Source organism: Emys orbicularis, chromosome 5 (assembly GCF_028017835.1).
Source record: "Emys orbicularis isolate rEmyOrb1 chromosome 5, rEmyOrb1.hap1, whole genome shotgun sequence".
Lineage (NCBI taxonomy): Eukaryota > Metazoa > Chordata > Testudines > Emydidae > Emys > Emys orbicularis.
In genome coordinates this window covers 140,548,365-140,567,478 of record NC_088687.1, presented here as the reverse complement: position 1 = coordinate 140,567,478, position 19,114 = coordinate 140,548,365, and the positions used below count along the sequence as shown (strand labels likewise).

Below are 19,114 nucleotides of genomic sequence, written 5' to 3'. Positions count from 1 at the left end.
CTCCCCCCCCACCTGTCGGATAGTGAGCCCCACCAGTACTCCCCCGCCCACCTGCCGAGTGAGTCCCACCAGTACTCCCCCCACCTGCCGAGTGAGCCCCACCGGTACTCCCCCCCACCTGTCAGATAGTGAGCCCCACCAGTACTCCCCCCCCACCTGTCGGATAGTGAGCCCCACCAGTACTCCCCCGCCCACCTGCCGAGTGAGTCCCACCAGTACTCCCCCCACCTGCCGAGTGAGCCCCACCGGTACTCCCCCCCCACCTGTCGGATAGTGGAGCCCCACCAGTATGCCCCCGCCCACCTGCTGAGAGTGAGCCCCACCGGTACCCCTCCCCACCTGTCGGATAGTGAGCCCCACCAGTACTCCCCCCCACACCTGTCGGATAGTGAGCCCCACCGGTACCCCCCCACCTGTCGGATAGTGAGCCCCACCAGTACTCCCCCCCCCCCCCGTCGGATAGTGAGACCCACTGATACTCCCTGGCTTGCCAGATAGTGAGCCCCACCAGTATTCCCCCACCTGCCAGATAATGAGCCCTACTAATATTCGTCCCCACCTGCCAGATAATGAGCCCCATCAGTACTCCTCCTCCTACCAGATAATGAGCTATACAATGACCCTCCCCCAACACAGCCTTGCATCTCTATGGTCAGCTGAGGGAAGGAAGGGACGCCGGGCCGGGCCGAGCCAGCCGCTAGCTCCCAACCATAGAGTTGGAGCAGGGAGTAACCGCCCGTTTCCTGTTAGAACTCCTCCCCCACCCTCGGGAAGTTTCTGCGCGAACGCAGTGCATTGTGGGACCCGCAACCCCCGCTGCTGGAGGAACCGTACGAGACGTTCCGTCAAAATGATGGTGAGTGGGATCGGCGCGGCCCGGTCCATCCGCCGCCATCCGCCCCGGGGATAGGCCCTCCCGGCCCGACGGCGGCTCCCCCGCCTCCGGCGGGCTCTGGCCGGCCGTGATCAGCCGTTATTTGTGGGGGATGGTGGGCTTTAGCCGGAGCGGCGGGGATCCGGAGCCGCCGCCCCGCCTCTCAGCACAGCCCGGCGGCAGTAAGGGCGAGGGGCGCTGCGGCCTGGTCCTGGAGCAGCCCATTGAGAGGGGGGCCTTGGGGGCTCCGGACAGCCTGGTTACGGTGGGCGAATGGTGGCCTCGCAGGGACTACCAGTCACATCAGGCAACGCGCGCGACCTTGCTTCCGAGCTGGGGGAGCCAGTGGCGCATTGCATGCTGGGGATTGTAGTGTGTAGGTCGAACCGGCGGGGAAGGTGAAGGAAACCTCTGTGTATTACAACTGGTACCCCGTCCCTATGGCTGCTCAAACCATTGCATGCTGGGACCTGTAGTCCTCAGGCTACCTCTCCGTTACAGCCGCGGGGCACATGATTGCCCAGTTTGGCTGCTGTGGGCAAGGCGGAGCATGTTGGGAGCCGTAGTCATCGTGGGCCCCACAGTTCTGTTGGAGATGGGCGTGGCTCATTTTGATTCTGACACGCTCAGACCTGTCATCTCTGTGGAGGGCACTTAGCCCCGGCTAAGCTTAAGGCAGCCCTAGGAACGTGCAGGCAGAGACTGTTACAAAAGGATTAACATAGAACATAAGAACGGCCCGATTGGATCAGACCAAAGGTCCGTCTAGCCCAGTATCCTGTCTTCCGACAGTGGCCATTGCCAGGTGCCCCAGAGGGAACGAACAGAACAGGGAATCATCAAGTGATCCATCCCCTGTCGCCCATTCCCAGCTTCTGGCAAACAGAGGCTAGGGACACCATCCCGGCTAATAGCCATTGATGGACCTATCCTCCATGAACATATCTAGTTATTTTTTGAACCCTGTTATAGTCTTGGCCCTCACAACATCCTCTGGCAAAGAGTTCCACAGGTTGACTGTGCGCTGTGTGAAGAAATACTTCCTTTTGTTTGTTTTAAACCTGCTGCCTATTAATTTCATTTGGTGACTCCTAGTTCTTGTGTTCTGAGAAGGAGTAAATAACACTTCCTTATTTACTTTCTCCACACTGGTCATGATTTTATAGACCTCTATCATATCCCCCCCTTAGTTGTCTCTTTTCCAAGCTGAAAAGTCCCAATCTTATTAATCTCTCCTCATAGGGAAGCTGTTCCCTATCCCATACCATTTTTGTAGATCCCATGTAGACGTTACTTATGCCAATGTTAGGGGTTCTCCCATTGGCATAGGTAATCCGCCTCCCCCAGAGGTGGTAGCTAGGTCCATGGAAAAATTCTTCTGTTGACTTAGTGCTTTCCACACAGGGACTTAGTTGGCTTAACTAAGCCCCTCCGGTGTAGATTTTTCACATCCCTGAGTGATGTTGTTATGCCCTAATTTTCTTGTGTCGATCAGGCCTCATCTGCATTTCGGTTACCACCAACAATGGCTACAGCTGTGCTGGTGGCAGCAGCAATGCAAGAGTAGACGGGGCTCAGGTGTTCATACCACGGCGTCATGAAAAATCTCTCAACAAGTTTACGTGACAAAGTGGTAGAAATGCCTTTGCCCATCCACGCTACCTGCCTAGCATTTCAGCACTGCTGACAGCTGTTGCAGTAGTATGGATACTGTGTGTCTAGTGCAGAGTTGAAGCTGGAGGGAATTCATTTCATTGTGCTTCATGCTGTTGAAGGGGGAGGCAGGAATTCAACCTCTGAGGAGGGTCACAGAACATATCCACGGCAGGTAACCAGATTGAATGTTAACAGGATCTGCTCATTAACCTGCGTTTGTTGAATGATGGTTGTATTCTAGAAGGAAATGGATCCTCCCTGAGTCTTGGTTATCCTTCATGTTAGTTGTATTTTTCAGACAAATCTAAATTAAGGTTGAATCCAGCTTAGTAATGTAAAGGTTAAAAAAACAAAATCCGCTTACAAGCGTAGTGAACTACATGCATTAGAAACTCAAGAAATTCAAGGTCAAGATTAAATTCAGAAGAAAAACCCCAAACAGCTGAAAAATATGGAAATCCTTAGTTCTAAGACATCCAATCTTCAGATTTATAGAGCCTAAGGCAGGGGTAGACTTTGGTTTCAGCCTTAGATATGGAATTGCAAGCAGTGACACTCAAATACAGTGAAATGATTTCCTAAATGGTTCCCATCAGGAAAAATGATTTATTGAATAATACTAATTAGCTGAGCTAGAAAGGTTAAAATATTGATATGCACAGTTATTTTTAGGGTGACTAGTTGGCCTATTAAAATCTGAGCAAGGCATTGGCTAACGTATGTTGTCTTTTCAGCCCACACCAGTTATCTTGTTGAAGGAAGGCACAGATACCTCCCAAGGGATTCCTCAGCTTCTCAGTAACATCAATGCTTGCCAGGTTATCGCAGAAGCTGTTCGCACCACCCTTGGCCCCCGGGGCATGGACAAACTTATTGTGGATGACAGAGGTACGTATCATGACTTCCTAGTGCTGCCTCTTAACGCTTCAGTGTTACCACATGTAAGGCAGTGGCTTTTGACTGACTAACAAATCACATCCCTGCACGATACATACTATATGGTACTTCTGTGTTCGAGAAGGGGGGAAAAACCCAAACTAAAGATTGGCTAATTTAGAGCTAAAGTTGATAGTGCACCCTCGTGCCCCCCCGCTCCCCCATCAAACCACAAGTTAAACCCAGCATTCATTGACCTCATCATGCTTACTTTGCCCCTGTTCTCAAGTCAGAAGGGACCATCATGATCATCCGGCACATGTCAGGCCACTGAATCTCATCCACCCACTCCTGTAATAGACCCATAACCTCTGGCTGAGTTACTGAAGTCCTCAAATCATAGTCTAAAGCAGGGGTGGGCAAACTTTTTGGCCCGAGGGCCACATCGGGGTTGCAAAACGGTATGGAGGGCAGGGCAGGGAAGGCTGTGCCTCCCCAAAGAGCCTGCCCCGCCTCCTCCCACTTCCCAGCCCCTGACTGCCCCTCTCAGAACCCCCGACCCATCCAACCCCCCCTACTCCTTGTCCCCTGACCACCCCCTCCTGGAACCCCCTGCCCCTGACCGCCCCCGGGACCCCACCCCCATCCAACCCCCTCTCCCTGTCCCCTAACCGCCTCCCCCCAGCCCCTTTCAGAATGTGGCCCTGAGAACATGGGCGGAGGACTCAGGGGGAGCTGGGGCAGCCGCGCAGCCGGAGAGAAGCGGTGGTTTCCCCTTCAAAGCGCCGCTTCTGTCTGGCCGGCTGCACGGCCGCCCGGTGCTCCTCCTGAATCCTCCGGTCGCATTCCCCGCGCTCCTGCCACCCCCTCCCTCCCCCTGCAGTGCAGCCCCTCCCCCGCGTGGGGGTGTGTGCCAATGCTGAGCTGCCCAAGTGCCTGGCCCTGGGGCCCCCTGTTGGGGGGGGGGGGGCGTGCCAGGGCACCCTATCTTCACCCGTTAGCCGCGCCGCCCGGGTGGAGCCAGCCGTGCTGCCGGCACGGTGAGCTGAGTCTGCAGGGGAGGGGGGACAGCAGGGGAAGGGCCGGGGGCTCAGGAGCTGGGCAGGACGGTCCCGCGTGCCGTAGTTTGCCCACCCCTGGTCTAAAGACTTCAAGTTACAGAGAATCCACCATTTACACTAGTTTAAACCTGCAAGTGACCCGTGCCCCATGCTGCAGAGGAAGGCACAAAACCTCCAGGGTGTCTGCCAGTCTAACCCGGGGCGAAATAATATGGCGAGCAGTTAAACCCTGAGTATGTGGGCAAGACCCACCAGCCAGACATCTGGGAAAGAATTCTTTTTAGTAACACAGAACCCTCCCTATCTAGTGCCTCATCACCGGCTGTTGGAGATATTTGCCTCTCTTGTTATGAACCTGTCTTCAGCCAGAGATGGCCTGCAGTGCCGAGTTGTTTGGCTCTTTATGGATGTGCTGTGTCTGAGCAGGGAGTGAACTGACATTGCTGAACTTATTTTCTCTTGTTTCACAACTAAGCCCAGGTGTCTGTGGTAGAGTGAGAGAGCCTGATGCGAGATCTGAGGCCTGAACCAGAGGCTGTGAACCAAAGTCAGGCCATATATTAAAGCAGATGCTTACAAGTTCACTGTCTAATACATGAACTTGGCAAAGTTGCTGCTAGTGTACTAGGCACTGGATATTTACGTAAATATATTCCAGCTAGTACAGCTACATCCCAATCTAGTACAAGATAAGATGGCTTGACAGAATAATGAATAAGAATGTTTTGTCCAAAATATCAGGAACAAGGGGAGGTAAAAAATAGATGTTATGAAATACGTAAGGTGGTATGCAACTTGTTTATCTCAGTCTATAAATGTTGGGATACCTCGCCTTAACCCTTTGTCCAACCGAGAGGGCCGCAGAAAGTCCCACTGCTGACTGAGCTGAGTCCATTGTAATGAGCATGCATGTGTTTGTGTACCTGAGACATAGATTCAGGGAGCTAGTACTGTGCTTCGTTGACAATAAACTTGGCCGAGCACCTTCTCCACTGAACCAAGTCTGTGGTCTTTCTTTGAGTAACATCTGAATGAGCAGACTGCATTATCTGCTGTTAGTAGTGATCACATTGGAGCTCCAAGGCCAGAAGCAGCCTGAACAGCGTTACTGAGGCGGCCTTCAACACTTAACAGCAGTTTCCTTCTATGAAAAGTTATTGCATTAACCCACTGTGGCAATTTCCTGTCCTTTTCATCTGATTTGTAGGCAGTAGTCAGTCACTTTCAACTTGTGGGAATGTGTGGAAATACAGCAGAGATCATGTTCCAAATGCTGTTGAGGGACAGTCATTTGTCTGAAGAAAAGTGGTCTTTCATGAAGATTTAGGGCTTCATCCTCTGCTCATTGAAGTCAATGGCAAAGCTCATGGTGCAGGAATCAGGCATTTAGAGAATTTATGGAAACCTTTCTATCCCAGTAAAAGCCAGGGGCCCAATTTTTCCTGAAAAGGAAAATAGAGTGAAGCGTAGTGAGGCTTCCTGGTGTGTTTAAACTAATCAACATATTAATCTAACTGGCCTTGAGTTCTAAATAACTCCCTCAAATGCTGGAGTTAACACCTACCTTTGGAGCGGGAAGGCAGGTGTCTTCAGTCAGGAACTTTGGACTTAACTCTTTTTCTAAAACCATAGGGAAAGCAACTATCTCAAATGATGGCGCCACAATCCTGAAACTTCTTGATGTCGTCCACCCTGCTGCTAAGACATTAGTGGACATTGCCAAATCTCAGGATGCAGAGGTATGAATGTGATCAGCTGTGCTTCTGAAGCATAAACACAGGAGGACAGAGGAAGCGTACTATGAAATGCTGGGATACCAAGCGGGGCCTTGTGTGTTGCTCAGGTCTCTGGAAGGCGCTGGCAGCATAAGTGTCTAAGTCACATGTCCATGTTTGCATTCAAAGTATGTACACCTCATGCTTAAGGATGGGATGTCTTTCTGAAACTGCTGTGCTTTTGGGGTTTGATGATCTTGTGCTAATGTAGAACCTTTAAGATGTGATAGTGATGGGAACAAACTGCGTTGTGGTGTTGCAGGTTGGCGATGGCACGACCTCTGTGACTATGCTGGCTGCAGAATTCCTGAAACAAGTGAAGCCCTACGTGGAGGAAGGTGTGCATCCTCAGATCATCATCCGGGCCTTCCGCACTGCAACCGAGCTGGTAGGGAAATGCATGGGATAGTGGGGAGTCTTTGTTACCACAAAATTGCATAGTTGTCTAGGTTTCAGAGTAGCAGCCGTGTTAGTCTGTATCCGCAAAAAGAACAGGAGTACTTGTGGCACCTTAGAGACTAACCAATTTATTAGAGCATAAGCTTTCGTGGGCTACAACCCACTTCTTCGGATGCATAGAAGTGGGTTGTAGCCCACGAAAGCTTATGCTCTAATAAATTTGTTAGTCTCTAAGGTGCCACAAGTACTCCTGTTCTTTTTATAGTTGTCTAGAACATCTTGGACAGTGATTCTGGCAAAAATCTTCTCTAAAGTGGATTGGGGGCTGGGGAGAGTAGCATGAGCAGTAACAGTCCCTTCCACCCCACTGCAAAATATCAGCTGGATTCTTTAAAACACAACAGCAGCCAGTAAGCCTTTATGACTTTAGATCTCATCTCAGTTGTTACTACTAGGGACTTTATAATGGCTTCTTTCTTAGCCTGGCCGAATGTGGGAGATCTGACTTAAAATACCCAAAGACTCACTTCAACATTGTCAGAACAGTGTTTTGGAGAGCGCATCGGGGAATGTAGTCATTTTAAAAAGGAAGTGAAAATAGTTTACTCCCCCATCCTCTGCGTCCATAGGAATTTTGCTTGCACTTAAAAGTGCACTTGAGTTACACACATGGCTTCAGCATATCTCATCTGCTTCTAGAGCTGGTTTCCTATCACTGCTTGAGCAGTTCCGGTGATATTCTAGATCCTGGGTTTCTTGCTGAGCAGCGATGTTTAAGGAGATGGTTCTTGATTACTGGTGGAAGCAGTAGAATAGCTGAAATACTTGGATAGTAGTATTATTAGCCAAGATGGTCAGTGACGCAACCCCATGCTCTGGGTGTCTCTAAATCTCCAACTGCCACAAGCTGGGACTGGACAACAGGATGGATCACTCAGAATTGCCTTGTTCTGTTCATTCCCTCTGAAGCATCTGGCTGTGGCCCCTGCCAGGGATAGGATACTGGGCTAGATGGACCATTGGTCTGTCCCACTAGGGCCATTCTTGTGTACTTAAAATTTCAACTGCATCAAAAGTAGCAATGAAGGTTGAAATACAAATACAAGAATCTGCCGCAGGGCTGATCACATTCTTAAATGTGAGTCACTAATTTCAGCTACTGGCTTTTGTTTTGACAGGCTGTGAATAAGATCAAAGAGATTGCAGTGACAGTGAAGAAGGAAGATAAAGCGTAAGTTCCCATTTGAGTTTGAGAAGCCTATATTGTGACTAGGTGGTATCTCTGCCCCAGTAAGTGCCTTGTTGATTCAGAGGCATTTTAAAGTTGTTTTTTGCTGAACTTAATGTGATCCTGGGTTGAAGATTCCAGGCCAAATTCAGACCTGCAGCCACAGCTAGATTTTGCTCTGAATTTGGAATCTGTAGGTCTGACTAAGAAGATGCTGTGCTCTCTCTCCAAGGCTGCTACTTCAGAAAAGTATCTAGGCCATTGTTTGCCAGCTTGGGTGCATAATGCTAGGCGCCTAAATAAATGGCCTGATTTTTCACACTGGATACTGAACCACCTGCAGCTCCCACTGAAATCAGCAAGTGTCTTAGACGCTCAGCGTGTCTCTGAAAAATCAGGCCACTTATTATGTGCCTCGCTGTATGTACCCCTGTGGGCAGCTGTTGTCCCTAATGAACTGAGCTGCTCTAACGAGGAGGGAATGTTGCACACTGAATGGTTTTTATCATTCCTACTGACTGTGGGGGAAGCCCTTGCACATCCGTCAGTGGATGCAAAATACAGTCGTTCTGGTAACCATTAGTAAACATAGCAGTGAGTTCAGGTCCCTCCTGAGTTCTGTTTCCTGCCCTCTTACAACCTCTAACAAGTAGCGTAAGCCAAAGGTTTCAAAATGGCCTCTAGTTTGGGTGCCCCGTTTGAGATCCTCGGGGTCTGTGTTTCAGAACAGCTGAACGCTGGTGGCTTCCGTGGACTTTGGTTGGAGTTGTGGGTGCTGAGCACTTCTGACCTGTGGACCCATGGTGTCTGAGGCGGAGCTCTGTAAATTAGAGAGGCCCTTTCTGAAAATTTGGGCCTTAAACGCTGTGTGCCTCCATTTCCCTCTCTGTAAAAGGGGACTAATGCTTCCTCACTTGGGCTGGAGGGGGGAGTGAGGCTTAAGAAATGCATATGAAATGCTTTGCGATCTGGCAAAGGGCACTAAGACGTGCAAGATGTGACTTTTCTTTTCTCTTGCAGCGAGCAAAGAAGTCTGCTGGAGAAATGTGCAGCCACAGCCCTCAACTCCAAGCTGATCTCCCAGCAGAAGGACTTCTTCTCCCGGATGGTGGTAGATGCCGTCATGATGCTTGATGAGTTGTTGCAGCTCAAAATGATTGGAATAAAGAAGGTGCAGGGAGGTGCCCTGGAAGTAAGTTCTGTCTGAGTCTCCTGTTAGCACAGAGGAGTTCTTAGGGTTTGTCTACACAGCAAAGAAAACCCCATGGCTGGCCTGTGCACATCCCTTAGAGCCCTAATCATTTGCTCCTACTCTTGGGCATGAAAACCCTGGCACAGACATCCCCCACACTGGCCAATGGTTCCTTGTTTTGCCTTCTCTCTGTAATTCCCCACTTTAGTTCGCAAACAGGCAGGAGTAGCTAGGGTTGTGTTTCTTTGCACACCTACCGTCCAGATCCTCTACAGCACTGCCTTTGTACAAAGTGGGTGTGCAGTGCTACCACTGATGGTAGTGGTGACTTCTGTGTTTCTAGCTTTCACTACACCCGCTTCATGCGGGGATGAAGAACTCCACAAGGCAGTGGAGAAGTTGGGTCTTCAGTCCTTATCCAGGTGGTAGTTCTTACATTTCTTTGGTTCCAGAAGTAACTAACATCCTTGCTTACATACTGCAAGGAGACTCATCCTGAATTGGCCAGGGGGAATGGACTATATGAGCTGCGAAGGGTTGTCCATTTCCATTTGTTTGCCTAGGTTCTTATATGGTGCCCGTCACCATGGTATCTGACCACCTGTGGTACATAGTATTAAACCTACGTACCTCGATAGAAAACAGTTCCTGGGGTAAAAGGTGGTTGGTGCTGTTTTAGTCTCTTTTATATCTTAATCCCGTGTAGATGGTGGGTTAGGTGGCATATCTCCACTGAAAATTGGAGCCTGTACTAGTCTCTAGTGAGTGAATTGTTATTCTGTGGTTGTTTCTGCCTGTAAATACTTCACACAAACATTTCCATGGAGGAAAGAGATGATCACTACGCTATTATCTTACCCAGACAGGTAATGTAGTAAATCAGAATTGGTTCTGCATGCACCCAGTCATAACTGAGGGTCTGCTAGCATTTCAGAGAGTCATTGGCTGATTTCAGATGGGAGAGACCATCCTATTTCCTTACTTTCTAAGGAAAATCAGTTCAGCTGTTTCTGGCAGGAGCTACAGAGAATGGAAGCTAGTTTTGTCAGATGCTGTTTGCCATTGAATTTGGTTTTGAAGTTTTGAGGATAGTTTTTCCCCCTGATTGCCGTTTTGATGGGTTTAGCAGGGCAGGTCTTTGAGCCTGAGGATAGTGCAGCATCCTGCTTTCCAGGGTGTCGGCTGAACTCTTGAGGTTACTCATCCAGGCTGTGTGGAGATTTTGAGTCACCTTGGGGGCCATGCTCATGTACCCTAGGGAAGGCTTTTGTGGCTTTGGCAGCTCCTCCTGGTCACAATGGACGTGCTGCGTCTGGGTTCTGGATGCTCAGGATAGGAGCTGCCAGCGTGTTTGCTGAGTTTGGGGAGAGACAGGAGGTTGTTGTAACTCAAGGGCTGGAGCTGTGCCCTGGCTCCTCCCAGAGGGCAGGAGAAGGGAGCGCTGTGAAAGGAAACTGGCATTTTTCTGAAGGCCTGGTGCAGAAGCCCCGTTCTAATAACCTTGAGACTATACTTTCCTGGGGTAGTTGACCCTGCAGGAAAGCCTGCCTGGGAGAAGTCCCCGTGGTAGCTAGTGGGTTGTTAGAAAGACGTAGTAAGGGAAAGAATGTGACATTGACTTTTTTCCAACATGGAGTGTTAAAAAGATTCCACCCTAGGGGGCAGCGTTGGACAAGCCAGTCTCATGTGCCTAGCAGCTCCCATCCCGAGATTGCTGTAATCTAGAATAAGGCAAGAAAAGATCAAGTTTAGGGAGGTGGTTGAGCAGGGGTAGGCATCTTCAAAGGGTACAAACGGGAAAGGCATCCGAGAGAGACTGGAGAGCGCTGTCTGTTGAGCCAGAGTTTTTGTATAGTGCCTTTTGCGATGGTATCTTGTGTGCTGGGAAGGATCTGTTGGGAGAGGGTGGTTTCCTGGGCAGAGGAGAGAAATGTCTGCCACTTGTGTTCTGTAAGGGTGGGTTAACCAAAAGGAACAGCTGTCGGAGGGTAAATGGCACTTTGACTTGTACACTGATTCTGAAGCAGGGAGTCCTCCTGCAGGAGCTCGTTAACCCTGCCTGGCTAACCCCAACATCAACCCCCTTCTTTCAGGAGTCCCAGCTGGTGGCCGGAGTTGCCTTTAAGAAAACGTTCTCTTATGCCGGGTTTGAGATGCAGCCGAAAAAGTACAAGTCCCCCAAGATCGCTCTGCTGAACATCGAGCTAGAGCTCAAAGCAGAGAAAGACAATGCTGAAGTGAGAGTCAACAACGTGAAGGTAAGAGCTGAAGGGAAAGATCAGGACCGAAACGAACGTGCACTTCCGATGCAGAATGAGGCTTCTCTGATTATTTCGGAGCCTCTTCTAAACCTTCTGGTGGAGGAGAGCTGCTGTTCCCTCCTGGATGGGGTTGGCCTGTTGCCCTTCCACACGTAACTATCTCTGCACTATGTAGCCTTGTCTTACCAGCTCGGATTGATATGCATCATTGGCCTTATTTAAGGTCCATGTACCTGGGCAGGCTGTTCCAGCGGAAACCCAGCGTGCCATCCCCCGGCTGAGTTGTCCCTGGCCAGTCTGAAAAGGACAGTACCACTCTGTTTTTCTCTACCCTAGTAATTCCCAAACTTGTTCATGCCACGTCCCCTTTGGACTCACCTCTGTTATTGTGACCCCAGGGGTCTGAGATAGAGCCGTGACCCACACCCAACGGGACCTGACAACAACCTGTACAAGGTCAGGCCAGAAAACAGCCGACCTCCCTTGGGCTCGGCTCGGCTCTCCCCCTGCTGCCCCTGGGATTGGTGCAGCAGCAGCTGTGAGCCCCATTCCTGCTAGCGATGTCACCTCGCTGCACTGTCCTATGTGCGCTGCAGAGCGACTGCGCTGAAGAGCCAGCGCTGTCCCCGCACAGCGCCCACGGTACAGCGAGGCAGCGGTAGCCAGAGCACGCAGCCGCCCCAGGCTGTGCAGCGTGCACATCTCGTGACACCCCCTGTGCTCAGGGGGCGGGGTCATGACCTACAGTTTGGGAAACGCTGCCTCTAGCCCAGGGCTCATGCTCCATCTATTCCAGTGACCGGCCCTCTCGATAAACTGGAACGGAGCAGTGTCCTGAGTGCTGATTTTCATACATGTGTGGAAATCACTAGAGCATCACATAGTGCATTGAAACAAGGTGAAACACTGGGCACGTGTAGCTTCTGATAAATGCAGACGCCGTACACTTTGGCCCCCTCATCACGTGGGAGGAAGCTCAAGGCAAAACTACCGGGAGACAGTGTTAGGGCTGAATATTTAATTTAGGGCTGAGTTCCTAATTTTTGGTTCCCACAGCAATCGTGGTCACTCAAGGTCGCCTTGCATTTTATGCGGGAATAGAGGGGTTAATCTTGGTGTCTTGGCCATGTTACAGTCTGGGTAATTACTCAGTTCCCCATAAATTCTCCAGGCCATCCCAGCAAATAATGGTTTTCTTTACGTTCTGTCCTGATTGGTTCTATAGCGTTGCTGTGCCCGGTTTAAATCCTTGCCACCCAGCAGTGGCTGCATTTTAGTGATGGCTGGAGTGACTCTTTTGTGTCTGGTTGGTAAAGTGTGAGCACTATGGAAAAGCACAAGATAATATCAGTCGCTATCTGCATTCTTCTCTGTGGTAGTGTATTCTAGATTAGTTCCTTGTGCTAACTGCATTAGACAGTCTCCTCTCCTTTCTATAAATAACGCTCAGATATTTGTACAACCCTTCCTTTCTCCTCCCCATTAATCACCTGTTATCAAGATACATTGAGCTGTCACTGTCTTCCTGTTAGTTCCTCCAATCCCTTTATCTGTTAGTCATGCTGCTTTGAGCTTTGTAACTTTCTCTGTCTCCTTATAAAAATGAGTGACCTAAAATTGCCTGTGAGCGTGTAAAGCGAACATCTTTCCAAGGCTGTATAAAGCAGCATTATCCCTGCCTTTTGTCTCACAAGGGATCTCCCTGTGCAGGTAACCTACAATGGCATCTGCAATTCTTTGTAATGAAACTGTCTCTGATTCTTTTCCGCTAGGATTACCAGGCCATTGTGGATGCAGAGTGGAGCATCTTGTATGACAAGTTAGACAAAATCCACAAGTCAGGAGCCAAAGTCGTCTTGTCCAAACTTCCGATTGGTGACGTAGCTACTCAGTACTTTGCAGACAGGGACATGTTTTGTGCTGGTCGAGTTCCGGAAGAAGATCTCAAAAGGACTATGATGGTAACTTTGATTTTTTTTTTTTTTTTGTAATAAAGGGTTTAGATTTGCTATTAATCCTTCAAGGCTTTTTCCACTCCCTCCCTGCCCTGTACTGAACTGTAAGCCAGTGGTTCTCAACCCAGGGTATGTGAGTACCCCTGGGGGTACTCAACTCATTTAGATCAGTGTTTCTCAACCTGGGGTTGCAGCCCCCAGAGGGGTCATGGGACAGGTTTGGGGAGGTTGCAAGCAGGGCAGATGCCTGGGGTTGCCTGTCTGCTGGCCAGATCACTCGTAAAGCACGGCACTAACAACGCAGATGGCATGAGGAAAGGGACGTTACGAGTGAAGATTTAAAAATATCTTTTAAACCATTTGATGCTTTGCTAATACACGGAGGAGCATATTAAAAGCTGTACTGTACGGGGGATTGTGCTGTAGTGGTTGGAATAGGACTCCTGCCGTCTTTTTGCTGACTTTACTACTGTCATTTAGTGGCTTTGAGCAAGTCACTCAGGCTGGGATTTTCAAAGGAGCCTGAGGGATGACATCCCAGTGGGAGATTGGGAGTTCAGTGCCCTTCTTACACTTTCTTTACTTGTACCTCAGTTTATCCATCTGTAAATGGGTGGGATATTTAACCTATGTCACTTGACGGGTGTCTGCAAAACACAAGCAAAAGGATCTCTGTAAGCGCAATGTGCTCTGTGTACTGCTTCGGCCTGCTCTGCACCCAGTGTTTGTACCAGTAGAACCCTGTCGTTTGTGAGGAGGGGGGTTTAACTGATTCGGTTACGCTGGTGTAACAGTCAGGTTTTCCGAGCCCTTCATTTAGGGGCTGTGCTGCCCCTGGCATGTCTGGTCTCTTTTGCTGGTCGCTTCTTAAGCCTTCTCCTGGGGATGGCTACAGCCCAGGCTGCTCCGGGCCTGGGAGTAGGAGGTCACAGTCATGACAGCCAGTTACAAGGCTCTGTGACTATGCTGCCAGTGCAGAACAGTAACTTGTCCCTCTGCTGTTACACTAAAGCCACCTTGTCTCTTCTGTACGTTGCAGGCCTGTGGTGGGTCTATTCAGACAAGCGTTAATGCCCTGACAGATGATGTTCTGGGACGGTGTGAACTCTTCGAGGAGACCCAGATTGGAGGAGAGAGGTAAATATACCGTAGCTTGAACTGTTCATTGTAATGTGGCACTTTAATTTGTGTTGGAAGGTTACTGCTGTAACAGTAACATTTCTGACAGGTAAAGTGCTAACCTGGTGAAATCTCAGCGTGTTTGAGTATTTCTCCATGTTTTGGCTTGATGTCTGGCCAAGCGTATCACACCTCCTCACGCTTGTTGAGGGCCAGTGGACTTAATGTAGTGTCTTGTACGTACATAGTTACTTTCATCCCAAAGGATCCTGCAGCGATGTGCAAACAGTATATAGGCATCCCTTCATCCATCACCGAAATGCAGCCCCTTCTGGGGTTGAGTGGGGCAGCTGTGTTAACACCCCACAACAACATTGTACATCAGCTAGTACAAAAGCTTAATACCCTACCTCAGTGGATTTTCAGCTTTTTCATCCTGTGGCCCATCTCGAGGGAGAGAGCCAATCGGGACCAACTCCCAACATCCTAACCCCTCTGGCTGTTTGTTTCTCCCCACTTTGTCCTGTGGGGCCCCAGGAAAGTCTCCCCAGATAACTGCTTCAGCACAGATTCGGGCGGGAGGGAGTACTGGGTATTTGCGGGAGAATTTGCATCCCATTCATAGACTAATCTGGCCCTCCCCTGTTTCGCTGGAGATTCAACAGGGTCACAGTACAAGCTAGAAGGACTACAGATATGTGTTCAGCTTTGGAAAGGAATATCTCTCTTGCCAGGTCACCCACAAAGCACCTTTCGAAGCTGTCTAAGGACTTGTCTAGATGAACACTTAGTTCGCAGCAAGTTGGGGGGTAAGTCTGCCGCACGCTAGCCTGCTGCACGTCGTTTGGCCATGCATTAACAGTTCTCTAGTGTGTTTTGATCGCTCCCATTTCCACGCACGCTATGTCAGAACGCATTACCGAACTGTTAGCATGTGACAGCAGGGTCTGCAGCCAGGCTAGCGCCGGGCAGACTTACACCCCGGCTTGCTGCAAACCACGTGTTTGTGTAGGTGAGCCCCAGGTGCTCGTTATCCTGGCAGTGCTAACCCTTGACATGCTCTGCTCTCGGCAGGTACAACTTCTTCACAGGCTGTCCAAAGGCCAAGACGTGCACGCTCCTGTTGCGAGGAGGTGCAGAGCAGTTTATGGAAGAGACTGAGCGGTCCCTGCATGATGCCATCATGATAGTCAGGAGAGCGATCAAGGTATGGAGGAGCTGGAGACGTTGCCCAGCTGTTGACATTTGCCATAGGCTAGGGGTTGTGTTTGAAAGGCCCTCGCAGCCTGTCTAGGACCCGAAACTTACCTTCCTTAGCAAGGAGGTAAATCCCGTGCAGCACCTGGGGCGGAGGGACGTTTTGGGAAAGTGTGTGGGGCAAGGAAAGCGTGAACGTGTTTGTTCAGGGGCGGAAGCATCCTGCCATCTCAGGAGAAGCAATACTGTGGGTCTCCACTCCCATAGTGCAGTGAACGGAAAGCTGGCCAGTGTCAAAGGGACAGTTCCCAAAGTAACACAGGCCCCTGGAAGCCAGCCACCCTTGAACACTGTCTGGCGTTCTCCTCTAGCACAGCCCCTGGAGGCTAGAACTGCCCTCTGACCAAACGGGGCGTGTATGCACTAACCCCAGTCAGCTGAGTGATGAGGAATCCGCTGGGGTGCAGAACGGCTCTTCCATTTGGTTCGGATGGTGCCTTAGCAGAGTACCCCGACACACTTGCCTGCTTCTCTCTCATCTTCCTTCAAGGCTTTTTTCACTCCCGCCCTGCCCCCCACTGGACGTAAGCCATCGTCCCTCTCCTTGAAACGCCTCCTGGTGACTCTCCAAGCAGCTAGCCAACTGATATGAGTCAGGGCTAGGGGCACTGGGACAGTGATATTTATCTGTATCTGCGTGTCTGTTATCCCTCTCCCCCCCTTCATGTGCTTGTCATCTTTGATAGCTTGTGGGCATTTCTGGATAGCACGTCACGCGTCTAGCTACCGCTGTGTTAGTATACATTGAGGTAAGGCGTTCTCCGAGCACAGGTGCCTTGTGGGGCATAAGAGGAAACAGTTTAGGATTTTGAACCATTTGCTTCTAGCAAAGACTCCTCAATCTGTGATTTACCGAAGGAAATGCAGCAGAAATAGCTGGTAGCGGCACTCGGCAGCAAAGCAATTGCTTAGCAAAAGCAGCACTTCAGGCTTGTGCCACCTCTTTGACCACTTGATGGAAGTGAAAGTAACTTCATTCACTACTAGTCAGGTCTGTGTCTGGCCTGAGAGAACGTGGAGCTGGAGAAAAGGCACCCACGTGTGTCAGTGGCAGGGTAAGCTCCCCTTCCAGACCATCTCCTCCCAAGCCTGGAGGAGCCTCTGGCCCTCTGCAGAAACGACCCGCAAAGCTGGCAGGTTGTCCTGACGGTGGTGGTGGCTTGCGTGATGTGGACACTCCAGATCCAGAGATGCCATCAACCAGATCTGTAACAGGTTAATTTCGTGTCCTGGGCTCTCTCCTCTATTCAGTAACGGTTTCAGTGTAATCGTTGTATTTGGAGAAAGGTAATGGAACGTTTTACTCTTGCTCCATTTCAGAACGACTCCATTGTTGCTGGCGGTGGGGCTATAGAGATGGAACTTTCGAAATACCTCCGGGACTACTCCAGGACCATTCCAGGCAAACAGCAGTTGCTGATAGGCGCTTATGCTAAAGCCCTTGAGATCATTCCACGCCAGCTCTGTGACAATGCCGGGTTTGATGCCACCAACATTCTGAACAAACTGAGAGCCAAACATGCACAGGTGGGCTCGCCCCCTTGAACGAACGTGTTTCCGGGAGAACGGAGAACACTGAATTTCTGAAGCATGCAGAACAGAGCAATAATACAACTGTAACTGTTTCAGTTGCTGCCTCTTTGATTAAGTCCTGTGGTATTTTTTCACATGTGATGAGGAATCTGCTGCTGGTCATAAAGAGAAACTATTTTCCTTTTGATCGCAGTGTTGGGGTGACTTTTTTAGAGCTGCTACTGGGGTTTTGATTTGCTTTTTGAAAAGGCATCCCTTGTCAGGAGAGAGTCTTCTATTTTAAACCTTAAAGTGATGGGTTATAAAAGTTGATAGTGCTTTTCCAATGAAATGCAAACCTGGCCACATTCCAGTTCAGACAATTATATGTTGCCTCCTTAAGTGCCCCTGGAACTTTCACTTGACTGCGGTATTGCTTTTCCCTTCCTAGCAAACGGTTGGGCAGTGTTTGTGATCTTTGCCATGTCCCACCTCAGAGATGACTGCATCTAAGCAGTGTTAGTCATGAGGTTGATAGTGAGGGAGAGTTTGTAAAATGCTATATAAAAGGTAAGTGAGTGCACCTTTTGGTTAGGAAACATGCAGTCTGTGCCCAGTGCTAGGAGCTGGCAATTCCTGAGATCTGGTGTGGGGGACACTTTGATCTCTCTCCATTAGCTTCTCTGTACATTAAGTGGTGTGAATGCCAGAGACAGTGTGGGGCATAGTTAATGGTTTGTAATGCAATTGGCAGATGGAAAGTGCTAAGAGCTAATACTTCCCTCAAGCAAGACTCTTTCTGATTGCAAGTGAGGTTAATGAGGAGGAGAATTGCTGTCCCCTGCTGTACCTTGGCACATAGGAGCCATCTCCCTTCTCCCTGTCCTCTTGTCTACATTTTGCTGTGTAACTGACCCTTCCTCCTGTCTTCCGCAGGGAGGTATGTGGTACGGCGTGGACATCAACAACGAAGATATCGCCGATAATTTTGAAGCCTACGTGTGGGAGCCGGCCGTTGTGCGCATCAACGCTCTGACGGCGGCGTCTGAGGCTGCTTGCCTTATCGTGTCTGTAGATGAAACCATCAAGAATCCCCGTTCTACAGTAGACGCCCCTGCTGGTGGGCGGGGCAGAGGAAGGGGCAGGCCACACAACCACTGAGAACATGTCTTTTAGTCAGTGTCGTATGACGTGGGGCCCAGGGACGACACTGGTGGCTACTATCTCCTAAAATATCCCCGTTTAAAGAAGAATTGATGCCAAGCTTCTCCTAATTTACAAACCATTTACCACCTGGCTACTTGATGGGTTTACAGCCAACCGAGAGAAACCAAATCGGAGTCGATAGCAGCAGCCTCTTGCGGAACCCTGGTCCCACTCTAGGCTCTTGTTGTCCTTCCATTAGGAAGCCACGCTGTATGGAATTCCTTGCAGAGTTGGCATGGGGCAGCCAGTGCATGGGGCAGTTCGTGATTGTATTTATTGGTTTTCCTATTGGAGTTTTGAACCGAGACACAAACACAATAAATAGTTACAAGCACCTTGTGGCTAGCTGCGGATTCTCTTGTTTTTCTCTGATTAGAATCTGCTTCGATGGGGAAACACCCAGGGTGGTTGTAGGATTCTTAAAACATCCTCTGTTTCTGTGAAACGCTGTCAGCCTTGTGCTTTAGTTGGCAGGTTCTGGGGCAGACCTGCTTAGATGCTTTCTCTTTGCCTCAGAAGGCAAATCTCCCGTTTTGTTTTTGTCTCTCAGAGCACTCCCAGACTGCTTAATGATCTTTATTTGCCTGAGTTTAGTAACCCATGAAATCCTCTGTTTTAATGAAACCCCATTTAGGGTAAATGCTATTGCAGCACAGCTGATACTGTCCTGGAAGTCTGTCTGATTGCCCCTGGAAAGCTGTAAAGTGCAGATGGCGCTGTCCCTCCCATCTCTTTGCTGCATG

General features: G+C 49.8%; 1 protein-coding gene across 2 annotated transcripts; it reads left to right on the top strand.

The window, feature by feature from the left end:
• Window positions 1-763: 763 nt before the first annotated feature.
• CCT7 (chaperonin containing TCP1 subunit 7) lies at window positions 764-18,705 on the top strand. Of its 2 annotated transcripts, XM_065404640.1 has the most exons (12): window positions 764-856; window positions 3,265-3,418; window positions 6,100-6,206; window positions 6,505-6,630; window positions 7,820-7,872; window positions 8,890-9,061; window positions 11,155-11,319; window positions 13,095-13,283; window positions 14,317-14,414; window positions 15,471-15,603; window positions 16,974-17,180; window positions 18,102-18,705. In XM_065404640.1, exons 1-12 carry the CDS (start codon window positions 851-853, stop codon window positions 18,324-18,326), a joined length of 1,635 nt encoding a protein of 544 aa, XP_065260712.1. In that variant the 5' UTR covers window positions 764-850; the 3' UTR covers window positions 18,327-18,705. The 2 variants fall into 2 exon arrangements, with proteins under 2 accessions (XP_065260712.1, XP_065260710.1); XM_065404638.1 differs by lacking the exon at window positions 764-856 and having other exon boundaries at window positions 3,250-3,418.
• The last annotated feature ends 409 nt before the right edge of the window (window positions 18,706-19,114 follow it).